This window comes from Aythya fuligula, chromosome 6 (genome assembly GCF_009819795.1).
Source record: "Aythya fuligula isolate bAytFul2 chromosome 6, bAytFul2.pri, whole genome shotgun sequence".
Taxonomy (NCBI): domain Eukaryota; kingdom Metazoa; phylum Chordata; class Aves; order Anseriformes; family Anatidae; genus Aythya; species Aythya fuligula.
In genome coordinates, this window is record NC_045564.1 from 19,727,255 (window position 1) to 19,747,695 (window position 20,441).

The 20,441-nt window shown below is 39.7% G+C and overlaps 1 protein-coding gene across 1 annotated transcript in view; it reads right to left on the minus strand.

Moving 5' to 3' along the window:
• CERS6 (ceramide synthase 6) overlaps positions 1 to 20,441 on the minus strand; it is a 116,765-nt gene that overhangs the window by 74,210 nt on the left and 22,114 nt on the right. The window contains exons 2-3 of the mRNA XM_032189884.1: positions 8,624 to 8,729; positions 6,242 to 6,372 (exon numbers count right to left, since the gene is read on the minus strand). Coding sequence (XP_032045775.1) covers positions 6,242 to 6,372; positions 8,624 to 8,729 — 237 coding nt within the window. The remainder of the gene's footprint in view (positions 1 to 6,241; positions 6,373 to 8,623; positions 8,730 to 20,441) is intronic.

Consider the following 20,441-nt stretch of genomic DNA (forward strand, 5'->3'; position numbering starts at 1 on the left):
ATTCTGAGTTAGCAGCTTTGGAGAAACGACCTTGTTGCTTTACCTGAGAGAAAGCACTCACTTCTTTGGGCTATAAGCCCAGATACTGTGCTTAAAGGAATAATCCTCCTCTTACCCCTCCTGCTCAATTCCTTTTGTTGTAAGGCCATGGGAAATAAAAAAAATAAATCAATCAACTGCATTAAGAGAGATGTACAGACATCACGCAATTATTTTGACACTACTACCAGAACTACAAAGTAGTTGCTCCAGTATCATAACAGTCTTTGTGAAAGGCTGATGGGTATTTCCATCAGGGTCACAGAAATCTCTGAAATACTGAAAAGAAGCCAAAAAGTTAAGGATCAGCAATAAAAATATGCAAATGACTCAACTCTTCACTTGTATAAACGTTGATCAGTTCTATTAACTGCTTCAGCACAAAGTGGCCCAGAAAGAATAAATTGTATTAATTAGTGTCTTTCAGTACTATGGCTCATTGCAGTTTCCTACTGCCACTTCACAAAAAGTTCCAGAAACTTTGGATTTTCCTCAATGCTTTCTCTTTCAGGCAAGACTGCTCTGCTATAATCATCTACCAGAAGTACCACCTGTAGCAGGAACACCTGGCTGCAGCACACAGCTCACTGCTGGAAGTTAGAGGGAGAGGGAGGAGCAGAACTATGTATCTGCCCAGTTAGAAATAGTAATAATCCAGGATAACATGAAAAAATCTCTGCCTTTTTGTCAACATACTACATAGACATGCAATTTCTACCAAGCAGCTTGTTGAGCTACCAGTGCTTTGGATCTCCTGAACAGACCAGGGCAGCAGTGGAGAGGTTCTGCCCAGCATCCATGACAGCATGGAGGAACAGCCACTCCTGCCCCATGGAAACCCGCAGAGGAAGGCAAAGGAGATTTGATAGCTCTATGCCATTAAACAGCAACTATCACACTTTCCTGTCATGTCATGGTTAACTAACAGAACCCTTCTACTCCTTAAAGTCAGGTTTAAAAAACAAAATGTCTAATCTGTGGGCTAACTTCAAATACCAGCTTTCAGGCGGAGTTATCCTTACTGCTGTCCTTACGAATTCCTTTACTCACAACCGCAGATCTAAGCTTCCATTTCACTCGAGTAGACAGTGCACCCAGTAAGGTAGAAGAAACAGATTTTAATACTGGTAATTTGTTAGTGACTTCAGTGGCTACATATCTGCAGAGCCTGGCTCCCTCAAGAGATGTGAAATACTTAATCACCTCCAAGTACACCTTAAATACATATACATGCAATCCACTCATTGCACATCGAGAATAAGGAGTTGTCCCATACATATGCATCAGCAGCAAATCATCTGCTCATGCTGGCTGAATCCTATCTATCCAAGTCACCTTGTCAGTGGCCAATAATAATAAGAAAAAAAATTATAAAAGAAACCTGAAATCAGTGAGTGTAGTAGCATCTGGTCCACATGGCCACCCAATGCACTGCTTCCTCCATGATGTCTAAACATTCAGGCAATTTACAAATTCTACTAATTCCTGCAGCAGGTAACAACCTGAGAAACTTCCAAGGAAGAAACCTTGGGTTTCTCCAAAGAAGGACTCCAAGTCATCTTAAGATGCCTGCAAATATGAAAAGCTAGACATATGACAGTGGCCGAATTCCTTCCCATTTTGGGTGTATGCTTTGTATTCACACTTAGAAGCCATTCATCCCAGGGGAGCAGCACTGCTTTCCAGACATCCCCCATTCTCTTTTCTAGTTGTGAAACACTGGTCAGTTCTCTGTTGCATGTAGCACTGAAGCAGCAGAAAATCTGTATTGACAACTCTGAATTAAATGGACCCATAATATCATTTACCACTTCTTCTTGCTTGTATCTCAAAGATCACTGTATTCAGCAGTGTTCTGTAGTTGACTTAAGTGGGCCTGAGGCCACTCAAAATTTGGAGCTAGAAGATTTTTGATGCCTATTTGTTTTCTAGTGCTTTACTGCTACACACAAAAGAATTCATCAGTCTGTGCTTTATGTGCTTTGTTAAGATTTATATCAGCACAGTTCAGAATTTCAACAACCAAGCAGCTGTCTCAATTTCTTTCCCTTGCATAGTTATTTTTCTAGTGCAATTCTGCGGAAGAGAATTACCCTGCTAGTGAAGAAAAGCAATAAGACCAAGAAGTTGCAAAACAGCCCACAAAATTTTCACAAATGTGCACAAGTGAAAAAGTATTCTATATTGTATATATCTCTCTATACACATAAACACGTACACAGATAGATACATACAGCAATCTTCCCCCCCAAAACATGCACAAACAGTTTCACTTCCCTGGGAAAAGGGTATGTTCTGTCTAGGAGGCGAGATAGAGACTCTTATTTCACCTACATCAAAACTAAAAGTCACCCCACTTACAGATACTTTACTATCCAAACTTCCTCTACACAAATATGTTTAGAAAAATAAATGAAAATCTTTAGCTCATCAGTCAGCACGCTTCCATGTTTTCAAATGCAGACTGCTGCATCAACTCAAAAAATACTCTTGGACGTATCTATCTGCCAGCTCCTCCTTGGAAACCATGCAAATATCTCTAATAAGCAGCTTTGGACAGCAAGGGAGGGGAACACGATGCTTGTTCTTTCTATGCTATTTAGTCTTTGAGAAAAGCAGACATGCCTAGGCACTGGCAGTGTGAGCAACAGCAGCACAACAGACTGAAGCGGCCAAGAACCTAGAAGTCACTTGGAAATCACCACTGTATTGTCTTTCAGACATATTAACAAAGATATTCGTGTGCCCTGCATTCTGTCTGACAGTCACCAAAGTTACCATTCAAGGTATTCCAGGCATTACATTGTCCCAGTTGTCCGTAGCATACCTCAAAGCCTTTTTTCCATGAGCTTATTCCATGCCTGGAATTCCCATTCTTCTATATTCAGATGTAACATTCTCCCTTAAGACATTTTTGGGAACTTGCTCTCCATTAATGGCTAGTCTTTTTTTTTTTTTTTTCCTTAAATATATTTGTGCCAGAATTATGCTCCAGATGAGTCCGTAGAGCATTTGGACCAATTTATGCCACCCACCTATAAGCAGATCAATAGTCCTCGGCAGAAACAACTTTTAGCCTTGTAAAGTACTGCAGATACTCTCCATGAATAACATACAAATTACACAAGCCTTAGAAAAGATTCAAGGTAATCCACTTGGTGTTTTCTGATGTGCCGCATGCTTAAAGAGCAGAGTACAAGGTTCTTCCCCTCCTCTTGTTAAGGAGGAAGCTTGTTCTTTCTTGATGTTAGGCTACACTATGAGGACAGAGACAAAGGAATAAAAAGCAGTAGAAATGCACAGCAGTAGAAAAGTCCACTGTGCACAGTTTGCCAGTTCTTCTCCTTTATTCATCTTGGATCTATCAAGTGAAGAAAGCAGAAAAACTGTCTATATTCCCAATGAGAAAGAAACATTATGCACAGACTCACTCCTGTAGCTGCTACCTGAGCATTACAATCTGAAGTTGTACAAGGTGGGTGTCTTTTCCAGTGACTACAAACATCCTACTGCTAACTCCAAGTTTCATTTCAGAACCATCAAATCCTTGAGAAACAACCTATCAACTTGCTGGTAAAATAAACCTCTGCACCCCGTTTATTACTGCCTTTCTGAATAACACTGGATAATGAATCATCACCCGCTGATACCATCTATTTCATGTTTTGTATAGGTACGTATCACCATAACATCTGAAGCAGGTACATGATGCCATTGAAGTCTCACTATCAGCGGATTCCACAGCTCCAATAACCAAGTGGCACCTTCACTTGAAAGAGAAGGTTGAGACAAAACTGAGGTGACTGCTGGTTAAGGTCACTGCAAAGTCATTTGTTTTCACAACAAGACTGTTGCACAGGCAGTGCCTACAGACATATTACTATGTTTTTCTTCATATAGCTACCACATGCTAATTCCCAGGACATATGATAAAACCCAGGAAAAAAGAATTATTTGATTTTTGTTTTGGAAAAAAAAAAAAAAAAAAAAAAGTGTAGATTTTGAAGCTGCTCTGCACTCTGTTTAGGACCATAACTGAAATACCTTGGGGGGGGGTGAAAATGGGATAGGGAAATTGAGAAATCTGGGGCAAGAGAAATAAGAGAAATCTAGTGAAAAAGTTACTGTTGTAGTCTGTCTGGGTCTGGATCTTGGGTGTCATTCATGCCAGCTGAGTGCATTTATCATCAAATTTCACTGTCATCCTTTGCCCTTTTGAAACTCCTCTATGTAGTAACCAAGATATCCATTTGGCAAGAAAGATAAGGCAGTCAGAAACAGTCTGCATCCCCTCATGCATGTCTGTCTTCTCCTGTGCAACATGGAATAAGCCATTTTGTGCCTAAGGAACACTTTTACTAGCAGTAAATTGAACTGTCTGCTTGTAAAAAGAGTTGGAGCTCTTCTTAGGCAGCTCCACACTTGCTGTGGGTTCTGTCACTGTTCTCCCCAAGTCTTTGCCAATCAATTCAGCTGCCAGCAAAATGGAAGACTTCTCTGGAAGGACAACAGCAGCTCAACAACTGAAGGTGTGGGTGGGGATCACTGTTGCATTGTTTACGTTATGCCTGCTGGCTACTTACAGGCATGTTTTGCTCTCTGTCAGGGCTTCTGACCCTTCCACTGGTGCTCGAGTTACTGCAGGTTTGGAGTGCGGCCGTTCCTATCTCTGCCATGGGAACATGTGCTTCATGCACCCTAGAGCTCTGTAGCAGCTGTCCACACATGGATTCTTCATCCAAAATGTCACACAATTAACTACATGTGAAAAGGCTATTGGCCTTGAGCAGATCTGGATTTCTTTGCTCCAAAGATACTGCACCACATGTAGTGCCCTGATTTAACTAGACACCCGTTTCATAGCCATACTGAGGGGAGAAAAGGGGATCCCTGACTTCCTGGTGCTATTCCAACTAACTGCCACCAACTCCATGCATGACAGGACACCTGGTGGCACCTGCTATACTGCTGCAAACGCTATCAGGGCAATGCGCTCACACAGAGAGCAGCATGTTCTAGAGTAATAGTACTTGTGGAGCCCCAGAGGCAACTCCCCCTGCACCCTCTGCAAACCATGAGCTGAGAAAAGCTAACTATCCATTTCTTCTTCACACCAACTTGCTTCTTTCTGGAGATACAAGTATTGTCATTACTATTAAGTATACATCTTGCAGTAACGCCCAATGGGCCTCTCTAAATGAAGCTGGGACTTAATTCTTCCTGCAGAAGTTAATGGCACTCATTTCAGCTTGATTTCACCTTCCAGTTTGCATTCACAGCTCTTATCTACACACTTTTGCCATAATGTATGCCACAAAGAAATATATATACACACACACACACATATATATACTTTTTTTAAAAAAATTATTTACTTGTAATTTTTAATGAAATCATGTAAAATTGTTTGGATTAAAAAAAAAAAAAGAAAAAAAAATAGATTTAAAATAACCAAGTTTCACTTTCAAATTTAAATAGGCTTCCTCTATTGGTGCTGACATTTCTGTCTAACACTTCTTTCCCAGCTAACAGAAAGCATAACTAGTTTTAAGCCAGCAATAACACGACTACTTGACCTCAGGGTATGATAAAGCCGATACTTGTTTATGGCATTATTTGCCAAGCCTCTTGATTTGGAGCATGTAAAACTTGCCTTAAATGCACGACCTTCCATATCAAAGGACCAACATTACAGCAGTGCTGGAGGGCTGAGTCTTATAACTAATAAGTCTTTCAAAGAAACTAGCATTCTTTGTGTTTTAAGTTCAATACCTATCATTCCTCCTTTAAGAAAAACATGTAAATGTATTAAGTAGATTTAGTTTTTCACACTCTTTCAGTGCAGATTAAGTATTAGTGTGTTAAATCCAGTCAGCATGAAAATCTGACTCACAGACAATGGGGTCTGATTAGAAAAAAGAACTATGTATAGATAACCAGTTTTGAAGAGCAGCTGGATTCTTGGAAGCAGTCCCTAGAAGTAAACCCTTGTAGGTGAAAAATAACTGCCCAAAGAAAGTGTAGGAGCCTCTAGTTTCTCAGAATTAAGTGCACTCAAGAAGCCGTGCTAGTAAAAGGGTCAAGCCCAGGATGAGAAAAACAAGGAAGGGCTTTTTGGCTTTTATTTTTATCGCTCCATTTCAGATCTCTGTCCAGCTGTACAGAGAAAGGAGAAAGACTGCTGTAAAGACAGTTTGCTTACATGCTCTCGCAGAACTTCGTAAGAGTACTGGGCTTTTCCTGGTTGCGTCTTTGTCGAAACCATCGTTGAATGCTGCGTACATCCCAGTCCAGCTGCTTGGAGAGCCCCTCCAGCCTCTTCTCATCCGGATGCTACAGAACAGAGAAGGATAAAAATTATTTCCTCTTCCCAATTGTGGTAATGCCACTTTTAATTTAGAACTGCTGTAACCACCTCCCAATGGCTTATAGACTGCTTGTCAGACAAATGGATGCATAGAAATAAAATGACAGAAATCTCTGCTGGCACATCCACACCAAAATATGTTTACGGTGACAGTATCTTATTGATATAAGAAGATTGACATATGCTGCCATATTGCATATTGGTTATTACTGATAAAAACTTACAGGGGGTAACTGGATGAAACCTTTCATGAAACTTGGGAAGTGATGGTAAGCAGAGGTTAAAATGACATATCTATCAAGCAGAGGGGCTTACAAATGCTCCTCTGCCTGCCACACAGTTTGTATATTCCAACCTTGGTCCCACTGTCAGTTGCAGAAGTGAAGATTTCTTGACTGACACAGAAAGAAGAGGATATATCCCATGTTTGTGCATATTAATGTTAAAAAATGAAGTAATTAAACAAAATGACAACTTCAAAAAGAAAATCACCTGGGAAACAAGGATTTTTTTTTTCTTTAAAATAGCTACACAGAATTATCCTCCAAAGCAGTAAATGTAAAACTCTCCTTCCATTCAAGTGGCTGTTCTCTGCAAATCAACATAAAGGCAAGGTAAAATAAAATGAATCTATTCTTAATTTGAATACTAAATAGAGAAGAGTGGAACAGGCCACATTTATGTATGGTACTGCATAAGGACAATCTACATATTCCTCCTGATTACTTTATTTTTTTTTTTTAATTAAGGAAAAGCCATCGGACAGTCTATTTTCTGGAGCTTTAGGTTTAGGTTTGTAAGCCAGTCAGATACATTGAAAAAGATACACATCTGCCACCACAAAGACGTTGTTAAATGTAGCAAAGGGTAAAGCAGCAGTCTTTGCCAGGGTGAAGTTTCCTCTATCAGTCTCCAGCAAAGAAGTCAGAAAGGAAAATAAAAGAACTAGCTGAGAAAAGGGGGAAGTTCTCAGAACTTCCCATCCCTTCTCAGAAATTATTATTTTTATTTACCTTTTAAGTGAATCAAAGTAGCCACTAAGTTTTCCAATGGAAAATTGAGAAAAGCTACTCTCACTGACTTTAAAAATCTAATTCTTCCTCCAGCTGAGTCAGGGAGAGAGCACACATGCTGTATCTTATAGAAATGAGGCATGCATCACTTTCTCTGAAAACAAGACAAAAATTGCACCAAGTGCTCTGATGATCTCAGCATAGGGTAGGACGCAAAAAGAAGACATATTCATGGTGTATTTCACTGTCTCTGACATTGAACCCAATTTAGCCCTCTGTTATCTTAATAGTTTCTGAAATTCTAGCTAATTAGTGTCTTTGCTGTGGTGTGCCCTGCTGCAGCCTGGAGCCAAGGTGGAACTGCCGAGTTTCTGCAAAAGAGAGGCTTCATCATTCAGGTCTTCACAGGCCTTTGCACTACAAAGAACTGTCTGTTGACTTTTTCAGAAGAAGCTAAAGGACGTTGCTTAGTGCTGTGTGAAAACTCAGACTACAGCAGAAGAATGGACAGGATGACAGGTTTAGCTGAAGATCTCGTACAACAGCAGCTGTAGAAACAGTGGCAAGCAGTGGCAAAAACCTCATTTTCTACAAAAAAAAAAAAAAAAAAAAAAAAAAAAAAAAAAAAAAAAAACAAACAACGAACAACCTGCAATCTAGAATACCGTTCAGTCAGTTCTCCATACTTTTCTAGCTTTTCCCTCCAAATTCAAAGGACATTAATCACAAACGGCTAGGACAACAGTGAACCATCAGCACCCTGCTCTCAAGCAGTTGCCCTGGAAGGGGTAGCTTCAGAGTTTCATGGAATACACAGTAAGGTCCATCTTAGTATCTCATAATTTGCTCTTCATTCAAAACACACAAAAAAATCACCCTAACCAAAACAAAAAAAAAAAAAAAACAAGGATTCCATGGAACTTTCTAAAAGGGAGGAAACAAAATAAAAAAGTAGGTGGCCATACAGCACCTACGAAGTATTTCCGTAACTTTTTTTTTTTAATCAAAAGCTTACAGGACACATCATGAAGGGCTGCACAACTGTTCAAGTTGGCATGCCAATGAAAACCTTGACACTTTAATGTTATGACATTAGCTGTAAAAATGGCAGTACTGAATTTAGAAGTTATATTCATTTTGTTCAGATGTGTTTTATAATACCATATCCCACTTTATAAGATAAATATTTAGGTAAATACTCTACCTTTGTAATGGCTGTGAAAACTTTTTCCAGGATAGCATTAGGTTGAGCTTTTTGTGGTCCATTAGCTTGGACTTTAAGGCCTAAGGCACACGGTTTAGCAATGAACCTACGAGAAACAGAAGAGTGAAAAAAGAATGTAAGTGAAATCCTTCAGTTATTTACTTCATTACTGTTATCAATCAATGACATATGGTAAATGTGCAAACATTATAACCCTGCCAACAAGAACCAATACTTAGCCTAACAGCTTAAAAGCAAGTTCATACAGGCGATTACATGACAAAATAAGTAACAGCACTTTGAAGGATGAAATGAACTCCACAGAGCACATGAAACTGGATTTTCTTTCATGTTGAAGAAAAAAAAAAAAAAAAAAAAAGCATAGAACAAAAGCATGAGAGGAATGCCTCCCAGAGAAGCACTGCCTAATGAAAAGAGCAGGGCAGCTTGCAGAGCTGAAGAGCACGTAATGTTCTCCTCCTCCAAATAAGGCCTTTTTCACAGATCAGTTTCCAGAGTAGCTATTGCCTTAGGACTCCTTTTGCACAGTGAAAATTCAAACACAGTCCTTAAAGGCAGCAAGCATTGAAGATGCCCAGTCAATACAATTTTCTGAACCATGAAGTTCAAATGATGTTGAGCCATGACTCAAAGACTTTGCTTAAAAAATAGATTTTCCTCTAAATTCTTATGCTCAAGCACAACACTGTCACAGATCCAAACACCAATCTATAAATTCAGCCAGTTTATAAACTAGGAATCTCTAACATATTTTAGAGATGAATTAAATAGCTTACACTCAAAGAAAACCACTCCATCCATTAAAAACTAAACTATTTGTAACTATGGGTCCCACTCTTGAATCCCCGAAGTCTAAGGGATTCACGTGTGGGATTAATAGCTACAAAGTCTTTGTAGGAATTCCATCCATATAGGCATAGTAAAGGAATCAGTAATATCTGTCAATAGCACCAGAGGTACCAGCCTCTGCACCACAGAAAAGCATGTGCAGATGTATTGAGGCTAACTCCTTTGAAAAGAAAGGAGAAGATACTGAGAGGAACACATCAGAATTTAACCTTACCCTCTGCTCACAAGCAGCAACTACTATAAAGAGTCACATCGTTGGAAAAATATACAGGAAAATTTGATGGGGAGTAGTAATTCAAGACACTACTTAAATAAATCATATTTATGCAGTACATGCCTGCCTATCTGTAAATTATTAAGGCTCAGATATATCGTTTTGTTCTTCATTTCTGTGGTGCCCAGCACAATAGGACTCAATCCATACAGCTGAAGAGGAACTAGGGTAAAATAAGGTTTACTGACTTCTAACAAGTGCATGCAGCTGCAGTGGTAACTGAAGTGAGAACTGGATCCCATTGTCCCCTGAAAACCATCAGTTTCCTAAACTTCTGCCATCTTTGAATTAAGTAATTCTTGATTTCACTTCAAAGATTTTATTTTGTTGAGACTTAATTTGCCACAGAGACAAAACTAACACACTAGTTAAGTAGCTCTGTGTTTATCCACCTGAATACAACCATGTGCTCTTCAAAATTATAATGTTCTTATACACATTCAAGCACCATTTTAAGTACTATTTTGAACTAAAATTGCTGCTTCTGCTGATTAAAGTGAAATATAAGCTCAGCATTTGCGTTATATGAAAATATGCAATTTGTACACTAGCTAAGTAATATACAAGTTTCCAATTTAAAGTGCAAGAGATACATAAAACCTGCTTTTATTAAAATTGAAGGGACTTTTTTTCATCTCAAACTAGATGACAAAACAAAGTGAGAGTTGTATTCTTTAGTTCAACATGGACATATACAAATCAGAGTTGATCATTGCTGTTATCAGGTAATCAAAAAGGTGCAGCTGAGTAAGCTGTTAAAATGCACATAGAGTTTGAGTTTAGAAATTTACTTTTTAATTCTAAGGACTAGTAAAACACTTCCAGACATGTAACAGATACCAAGATTCTCAGTCCCTTTACATCCATGTTTTATACAAAAAGCTGAAAAAAACTCTTATCCTTCTGCTGATGGAAGGAATGTGATCATCATTCCTTTACTCCAATAAAAAGACATTTCCCTAAATATGCTAATTCAAAAGAAAAAAATAAAACTTTGAATTTGTTAAGGTCAAAAGCGGGTAGGAGAGTCCCTGCTAGAAAATTCTACCAGATGCAATTCCAACAAGCTTCATGCTGAGCTGATCTTCATTTAAACCTAAGCCCAGCTCTTGGGTCTGCTTAAATGCCATTCTTAAAATGACATGTCTTGCTAATGAAATGTGTAGAGAAACACAGGAGAAAGCACAGATAAGATTTAAGAGAGATTTTTGACTTTTCCTATGAAAACTTAAGCTTAAACTATACTTTGCAATATTTAAAATTGTTTTTCAAGGTTAAAATGAAACTTTTAAAGTATAATTTAATCAATAGGATCCAAAATTTCACACCAAACGTAAAAAGCATCATTATCATAATTCTCACTCAGCTTTCTGTAATAATTTAAATTGATTCATAATGAAACAAAAGTAGTGTTTGATACATGCACAAACAGAGCGTTTTGCCAAATGTTGTACTTCTTAAAAGCTTTACTCATTTTTTCCATTTCTTCTGCACTGTGGTATTCAATTCCCTAAACAGTCTTACTGAAACCCATGGGACTATTTATTGCATAAGGTATTGCAATTAAGAGGAAAGAAGTATTGTAGAAGAGTAAGGAGAGCAGAACTGAATATATTACCAGCTTTCCTCCCCACATGTAAATCTGAGCAAACACCACAGCAATCTCTCTCTTTCAACTGATTTCAGTGAAGCTGAATTGAAAGCTGGCATTCAATTACACAGAAATTAAAAGGACAAATTTTTTTTTTCCAAACACAGCCCCATCCATTCCTTATCTAGAAATGAAATAACAAAACAAGCAAGGGAATTAAATTCAGAATTCAAGAACCTTTTTAAAGGCGGCCTCCTCATCCACTGTTTAAAGCCACATTTAAGAACAAAACCAAACCAAAAAAGCCACAGATGACCATTCAGGTAACACCGGGTACTTCAGAGTAACCAGGTGGAAGGTACTCTGCCCTTGCTGGCCTATAAATACCGTGCTGCCTGCCCAACCATGACAGGCATCTAGCAGCGGCCTGTACCTCCCAGAGGCAGCCACCACAGTTTGGACCCTGCCTGTAGTTCTCAACTATGTGGAGCAGAGACAGCGAGGCCTCATGCTCCACCCCAAACTTGGGAATTGTGTTTTCTCTATGAAGGACACAAGAAACCCTTCACAAAATAGCCCCCCATACATACTAGACCATAAAAAGGAGCAACATTTCACCAGAGGCAGGTAACTTTGATAAAGATACCATGCTGCCTTTCCAGCCTGCCCTTTAGCAAATGTCCACTAGACAAAGCCAGCCACCATTATGGCCTAATGAACACGGGGGAAGAAGAGAAGTAAAGAAACAAACTAGTTTTGCCCTGGTGGAAGGAGCTAAATGCCAGCTGGGTACAGTTTACTCCTTGAGGTGGCTATAGTGGGCACAATGCTGCATTTGAAGAAGTCCAAATCCCATGTCCTTTGATGCCAGCTGAAATGAAAACCCAAACCCTCGGACTCTTCAGAAGCCATTCCTACCCCTCTACACCAGACACACAGTTCCTTATGTTCATAAAATTACAGTTAATAAACTGGTTCCTCTTTCTTCATCTTCCACACCCTGTGAAAGTTCTCCCTTAGAAATAGGAATGGGTCAGACCCTGAATAAACACAAATCATTGTGGATGCATGAAACTGGAAACATAACTTTAATATCACAAATCAAATAACCTCAATAAAACAGTAAGGGAGATGCCTTCACTCAGAGTCAGTTTTATACTCCTTTATTGCATAGTCCAGCCTTACTAATTAATTACCATAACCCTTTTAGCTTACTGCTATTCATCTTGACAAATTACATCAAGTCCCAAAATTAACTAGGCATCTTAGTGTTGGCCCTCATAATCCTTTGAGGCTGATATTTATCAGCACTAGCAAAGTTTGCATTAAACAAATAATTCAAAGTGTCACAGGAAGCAGAAAAGTAAATTGATTTTTTTTTTCAACTCTGCATTTTACTATAAATCAGAAACCTACTGGTGATGTGTAATATTTGTCCCAAATCCTGTCAGAAACCTGCATATAGCAATCAAAAAGCATTTGGACAACGCTCTCAGACACATGGTCTCATTTTTGTGTGGTCCTGTGCGGAGCCAGGAGTTGGACTCAATGATCCTTTGGGTCTCTTCCAGCTCAGGATATTCTATGATATGGGGCCAAAGCGCATGCTCCATGCTGCAGTATGGCAAGATCAGATCCTTGCCACAGATTTGATTCAAACTCTCCCTTCAATTTAAGTAGAAAACAAGTATACATAGGCAATTATTCCGTAACATTACTAGGAGATTTTGGAGGTGCTTCAGTAAAACCAGTAGTCACATTGAGGGGGTGGAGCTGCTGGAGGGGAAGCAGAAGCGTTCCTAGCTCAAATGGATGTACAGAGATACATCCTTGAATTCTAGGAAGATAAGCAACTTCTTCATTAAGCCACTGGAAATACGCCTGCAGAGCCCTCCTGGATCACCAGGGTTTCCCTACCAGCAGGTCATCTGCTATTTCAGAGGTGACCAAGACAGTCACCCTTTGCAAATCCATGCTTGCCAGGTTCTCAGTAGCTTTGAAGAAGCTCACACCTCTGCAGTGCCTCCAACAGGTTAAGAGGCATCAGAGATTTTTTTAAAACAGCCTAAAAGGTCTGCAAGACTTTTCAGACAGCACCAAAAAAATTTATCAAGCTAGCTGAGCTAATGAATATGTGATTTAAGAAATGAAATACTATTAAGCAAAATTAACACATAAAGAAAATACTCAAACAACGGTTTGTCCTAAACATTCAGTTTAAGAAATATCAGTCTCAAAATAATTGACGATGATAGCTAGCACGTTATATATGTTAACCAGTTCAAAGCATGTTTGGATTCCTTCCCACTGCCTTTGAAGTGATAAAATTGTACTACTTTGCAATGCTTATTGGCCAAGTGTTTCTGCTCTATTTAGAGGCTCACTTGATTTCACCAACATTTTTATCTCTAGAACAAAATAGCAAGAATACAGAAATTGAAAACCATAAACGTTGCTTCATTTTAATGCAATGTATTTCTTTTTAATAGGAAAACCAATAAAAAGCCCTTAACCCTTTCCTGTACGCAAAACTCCACCAGCTGATAAGAAAGGGACCCAGAAATCATGACCAGCCTTCCCCCTGCATTGCAGAATGAACAAAAATTTTACTACAGATTTTCATATATCTTTTCTACTATGGGAAGATACTTTACTACCTGCTCCTTGATTTTACCATACTGTCCTAATATAATCTTCCAAAAAGCTATTGAATGCATGTCCATGTATACAAAGTGATAAGGACAAAATTACCCATTCAAGAGAATCTAAATCAAGACTAGGTTCTTTGATGTAGATGCAAAATAATATTTTATACTTCTGCATTTAAAGTTGGCAAACCTAAATTAAGTTGCCATCATGAGGGACAGAACTGGAAGTCTTACAAGGCCCCAGACCCAGGAATAACTGCCAACAAAATAAAATTAGAACTTTATTTAAGTCATTGGCCTCCCCCTATCAGACAATAGAGCTGTCCCTCTATTTACATGCAATATATTTTGAATGTTGCTGTATGTTAAGTTTTTGAAAAGATGTTCAATTTTTAGTCGAAGTCTTTCAAGCTAACTGCACTGAGACAAGTGACCTGTCTGCTTCACAACCTCGAAATCTCTCCCAAGGTTTGCAAGCAAAGACTGACTTAATTTCAGTTTCTGACCTATTATTGTCATTTCTTAGTTTTGCATCAACCTTCTTATTTCTCCCAAGTCTTGTAAAACAATGATTTCTTCTGTCTAGATATGACACATTTTAATGGATATCAGGCTCTGAAAAATCATCCCATGAGTTAGAAAACAGTTTTCCATTAATGTTTTTCAAGCACAGACATCATGCTTCTTCCCTCACTTGAACAGTTTTATTCTGTGGCCAATTTCACTATGGAAGCCCACATACAAGATTTCATCAGTGCCAGTGACATACTTTATACACTTTTTTTTTTTTTTTTTTTTTTTTTTTAATGCTGATCACAGCTTAATCCAGTCCATTTTGCCTTTTATTTTTGTTAAAAGTATGTCATCCTCTGAACAAACCGGTAGGATTACAGGCCTCTTATTACAGCCCAAATGTCAAAGAGGCCACCCATCACCTGCCGAACGATCTGCTTTCTGGGAAGGTATCTCAACCGGCTCAAAGCATCTGCACAAAAATGCTGAGACTGCTCCTATGTGAGCTGTGCTAATAGATCCAAGGAGTAACGAAGCTTCTGGACAGAACCCTGGCTACAAAGTCCCCACAAGCACTGAGAAAAAACATTTTTGCTTTAGTTCTCACAACCACAAAAACACTTGAGTTAGTTGCCAGCTGGTACACGAGGGGAGTACAATTTGGGAAAACTAAGGTGAATCAGAAGTGCACATGGCAACTCTGGGACATCTCCAAGAATAATGAACTCTAGTTTGAGCTAAGTGGTAAACTCTGACTACACACATACAGCATCTCTGTGAACCTGATAAAAACTCACTTTGACATAGGCACTGCTCAAGTTGTGCTTGCATAAGGGACTGCTGATGCTGGTAACGCAGCCAACTCTAAGCTGTATAATGAAAAAAAAATAAGTAACCTAATCCTGCAACTTAAACACATCCATCAAAACTCATTTTTTCCTACCAGTATATTTATAAATACCAGCAAATGCAGTTATAACCAGCAACAATTCCTCTCTGTGCTAACGATGTGCCCAATTTGGTTTTGAAGAGTTGGGCTCTCTTTTTGAACGTGATGCAGAACAAATTTTCCCAACTCATCTACTTCATGCTCCCTAAAGACAGGGGGAAAAATCATTTCAGGGACTAATGATTGAAACTGTCTAACTTGTTGGACATTGCTGTTTTTCAACAGCAATCTGAATATGCTCTAACCACAAGAATGAGCAGGAGCAGAAGAGACTTGTATCTGAGCAGATACTCAACAGATTTACTGCTACAAAACAAACAATTGCTGAGTTTGTTTTGTTATTTTTGTACAGCTGACCTATTTAATTCAGAAGTTACCTGTATTACTAACAACAACAACAAATCTTGACAGTTCTAGGACTAATTCAGTAGACAGGTCAGCCAGTCACTTCAGGATACCTTGCCCAGAACTGATTTTTCTTTCTGTTTCTCAACACAAACACGTTCTGCTGCAGAAGCACCACCAGGATACAAGGCCTGAAGCTGAGGCAGTTCAGAGCCAGTTAACCTCACCAGTAGCTATACAGAGAAGTTAAGTTCTCCAAAAGGTGTTGGCTGTGCTGGGAAATGGGTCACAACTCTCACAAGGAAACCTTGCCGAGGCAAGGCACTGCCTGCCCAGCACACAAGCCAAGCGTGATGGGGAGTGCCTCAGAGGGCAGCGGGCAGGAGAGCTCAGTGCCAAGCCTTTCAGAGAGTACCTATTCCCAAATCTCTAAAGTGATGTCAGAAACAGATACATAGATACGCTTTTCATCTAAGAGGTCCAGTGCCTTTCCTTCTCTTCATGGTAGAGACGCATTATCTGTTATTGACACACCAACATCATTATCCCATCTCCCCCACCAAGTGATAAAAACAAAGCACTGTACTGTGGAACCCACATATGCTTCTAAAAAAAGAAAAGCTAAGTAGCTTTCAGGAACATTCAAGTTACCGAATGACTGAGGTTTTGTCTTTCTTTGGCTCAAATTACTAGAAAGCACTTATATTCCCTGGAGGGGAAAAAATGATTGCTGGGAAACAAACTCTGAGTTTTAATTTTTTCCTCTAAAGTTTTGAAAATTTTTTGTTTGTGTTTTGACCTGACAAATTTTCTCAAGCATGCGTGTTTTCAACCTCGGCATTTCTACAAAGTACTGTATATTTAATTTTAAAAGGCTTAGAAACCAAACCAAACACAGACAAAAACCCACAAAGAAAACCATCATTCACAAATGTCCTGTTACCTCATAACCACAAAGCTGGGAAGCTATTTGAAATCCTCCCTAAGAAATGGCATTGCTCATTTCCCCTAACAAAAATCAAAGCAGCCATCGAGCTGGCAGCAGCAAATGCACCTGGGCATCCTTTGGATGTCAGGGAGTGGGGCTGGTAGCAGCCCGGTGTGCTAGTGAGAGCCAGTGGAACTAATGGCCTGGAATGAGGAACTGCTTCTCTTAAAGAAGGAAGCACAATCCAGCACTTCTCTAAGTGCAGGTATTTGCTGGCACCTAGCACAGCCAGAGTGCCAGAACCAGCGATGGCAGAAGCGTGTGCATGGCTGTACGCCTGCTCTGCTGGCGGGACCCCAATCTGCAATACCAGGCACCAGCACTCGCGTGCTGCCACAGCCCTGGTCACACCACAGCACTGCTCCTGGGCTCCCTTCTTCTTTCTGAAAAAGATTGACATAGTCAAACTTACAGCTAAGCTTTGGTTCGATTTCTTCTTTGATTTATAATTCCAGGCACAGGTGCTGTGAGTGGGGAGGACAACCATGTGCTGCAGTACTGTCTCAGCTCAGGGCCGTATAAAACTGCTCCACCTCAGCTTGCAAGAGCAAAGCTTCGCCTCAAAAATCTTTCAGTAATTTTTCAGCTGGGAAGCAAAATGTCCTATAAATTCAGCATACTGTCCTAGCAAAACAGCACTCAGCATTAAGTGTTTTTCATACTTTGGATGCAATATAAGTGAAAAATGGGTTTGTACAGATCAGTTTTAGAGAAGAAAATTTGGTCACAGTAATCTGCCTGGGGGCGGTACGTGATTCAAGGCCTGCCGTCCACATGTACTTTCACAGAACGTTTAACATTATTCAACAGTCTTTGGAAGAGGTAGCTGTAATCAAAAGGAAAAAAAAAAAAGATGTAGTAGCTGCATTTCAGCTTGCAGGCCTGCTGTTTTTTGCAGTGCTAATACACACACCACTTAAAGTAAATAAAACAAATTACTGACAATTCTTTATTGTCATCACTCAACAGCACTACTATGAAATGCTTTGTCCTATAGATTTACCCTTTCAAAGAACATGACCAACCTGAAGCACTTTATTATAGTAAAATTAGATATTTTTTTTTTTGCAACTGGGTTTCTCACATTTCTTTTTTTTTTTTTTTTTTTTTTTTCTTGGACTAAACATGGGTATCTAAAAATTCTCTCTCCACAATGTGCAAAGTCAAAAATACCAATGTCTTCCTGACATTTTGCTTCAATCACAAAAAAACATGATCAGCAGCATCAGTTTGGCTTCAGCTACCTTTGCATGCCTGATAGCTCCAATCAAAACCAGCCCAGCAGACCCTGCTCATCACAGCCCTCAGTCTACCCTCTATTCACACATACCATCATATTTTTGCCCCACTGAGCCAACAAACCTATTTAATCCTTTCTCCAATGAGCAGAAATGCAGGGGAGAAGTCTATCTCAAGATGCAGGTTAGCTTAAAAGCAGGACTGAGTGGAGCAGGGGGTGTTCAGCCACTGATGCAGAATGCTCCAGTGCCGCCTCCACCAGCAGCGCTCCTGTTGCTTGTCCAGTGAGGAAGTCCCTATGGAAATGGGAGACAAACCTCGTCCAACAGCTTACAAATAGAAGTAGCCTCAGCCCGTGTTTTCCAGACATGGAACCATTTTGGTTTGTTTGTTTTGTTTTTAAATTATTATTATTTTTTAAATACATATGCATAAAGCTCTAAGCATTTTAGTTTCTCCTGAGACTGTGAGACTGAAGACCTGAATCATGGAGAAATTGCTTGTCCAAAATATAACAGGACTCTTGCCAGAAAGCAAGAAGAACTGTACAAATGTGGAGAAAGGTTGCAAATAAATATTTTTTGCAGCCAGCTGTCTAATGCTTTCTTTCTTTGTAATGTCTAAAAATAAAGAATTTAGTCACTCTGTAGCTTTCCAAGGATGGATCGGACAGAGGGAAAAGGGAGATGCGCTCCAGTCCCACACATCTCTTACACACAGGGTTGCCTCTCAGTAGACCTCAGCGGGCATTACCAAAGCTGTAGAAGGTACGGATGATACAATACTGAAGGTATCACTCCTACCCTTTCTTTACATATGGTAAAATCAGGACATACAAGTCAGAGTCAGTGTTAAAATTTACATCCCCAAAATTCTAGCCCACTGCTAGAGGTCAACAGAGATAAAAAAAAATATTCTCCAAATTTGTAAAAAACTGTGGTTCAGGGACTTTCTAGACCAAAAAAGCCTTCTCTGCATGCAGTAGTCCCCACAGAGCTCATATCCCCTCCCCAAGCTGCAATAGTTCCTACTAGTTCCTACTGAGACCATGCAAACTTTTGACAGCCTGTGGAAGAGCTCCTCAGCTTAAATTCAGGCTGTGTGAAGAGAACCTTCTCCCTTTGTTATGAACGCATCACCCTCTGGTTTCAATTCTCGCCTTTTACTGCTTGTACTGGAGAAAAATGAACAGTCATTCCCAGTGCATCTGTTTCCATACTACTCCTGACCCCGCTGAGCTGTCTCCTGCTCCTCACTGCCACCTCCTGAAACACAGAGCTGATAGGTACCACTGTTTTGGCAAGCCTAAGGCAACCAAAGCTGTAAAATGTTTACACATGAAAAAACACATTGCCCAAATGGGATTAAGTGATGGACATAGAAAAGGGCAGAAAGCAAGCATAGTAGGAAGGGAAGGTGGCCGATTTAATTTTTAAAATCACAGTAGGTCACCCTAATTGTATTAGTGTATTATGGTGACCTACTGTTCTAAGCCACAAAGCTCTGCAGCGTCACTTTATGTTTTACTTCGGTCACATTTTCAGTATGTGAACTAGGAAGGAAAAAAAAAAAGGCAGCAAGATCTGTGAGCAATACCTGCACCTGCATCAAAGGGCAGCCAAGGAGCCTGGCATGTGGATACGTTCTCCTTCATTCTTCAAGGCAGCTTCCAAGATACAAAGAAGCGCAGTTACCTACCACTTGGAAATGGCCCAGAAGTTACTAGGTGCCTCAGAGCAACTGTCTAAAGAAGAAAAAGCCTCAGTACTCACTTTGATAAATAACGTAACCGCTCACTAGAAAGCCAGTGCTATACTCCAGGTTCCTCCTTGGTAGCTCCTAGTGTGGTCATTATGTGATAGCTCATTACATCACTGCCTTCTTACAGTTTTATATTCATTTATTTTCCTTACGCTGATCAATTTACTACCAGGAGAGAAAATAATGAAGGATGCAGTTAAAAATCCCCAGTGATCACTCTAACAGCAATCAATCCACCCAATATTGTTCTAAAAGCCCACGGCAAGTCACAGAACAGAACTGGGCAGTTCAGCAACATCTTCCTGAAAATACTAAAAAGTGTCTGAAACGTTTAGCTATTATATTGTTCATCTAGAACAAGAACTCATTAAGCGACCTCACGTTAGCAGGCATTCTTTGAAAGAAGAGAAGACACAAGCAGCTTTACATTCAATGGAATGATAATAAAAATTTAACTCTCCAAAACATTTCAGGCCTTTCTGGCTCAAGGACCCCTCCCTGCTGCCTTACTCAGTGGGTCCTGCAGTCAGGCCCTGCCCAGCCAGCACAGGTGTGCTTGTGCATCTGAGGAAACGAGCCAGGCTTGCCTGAGGGACTTACAGGCGTGCTCTGCTCTGGGATATTGTCGTTGTGCTACCTG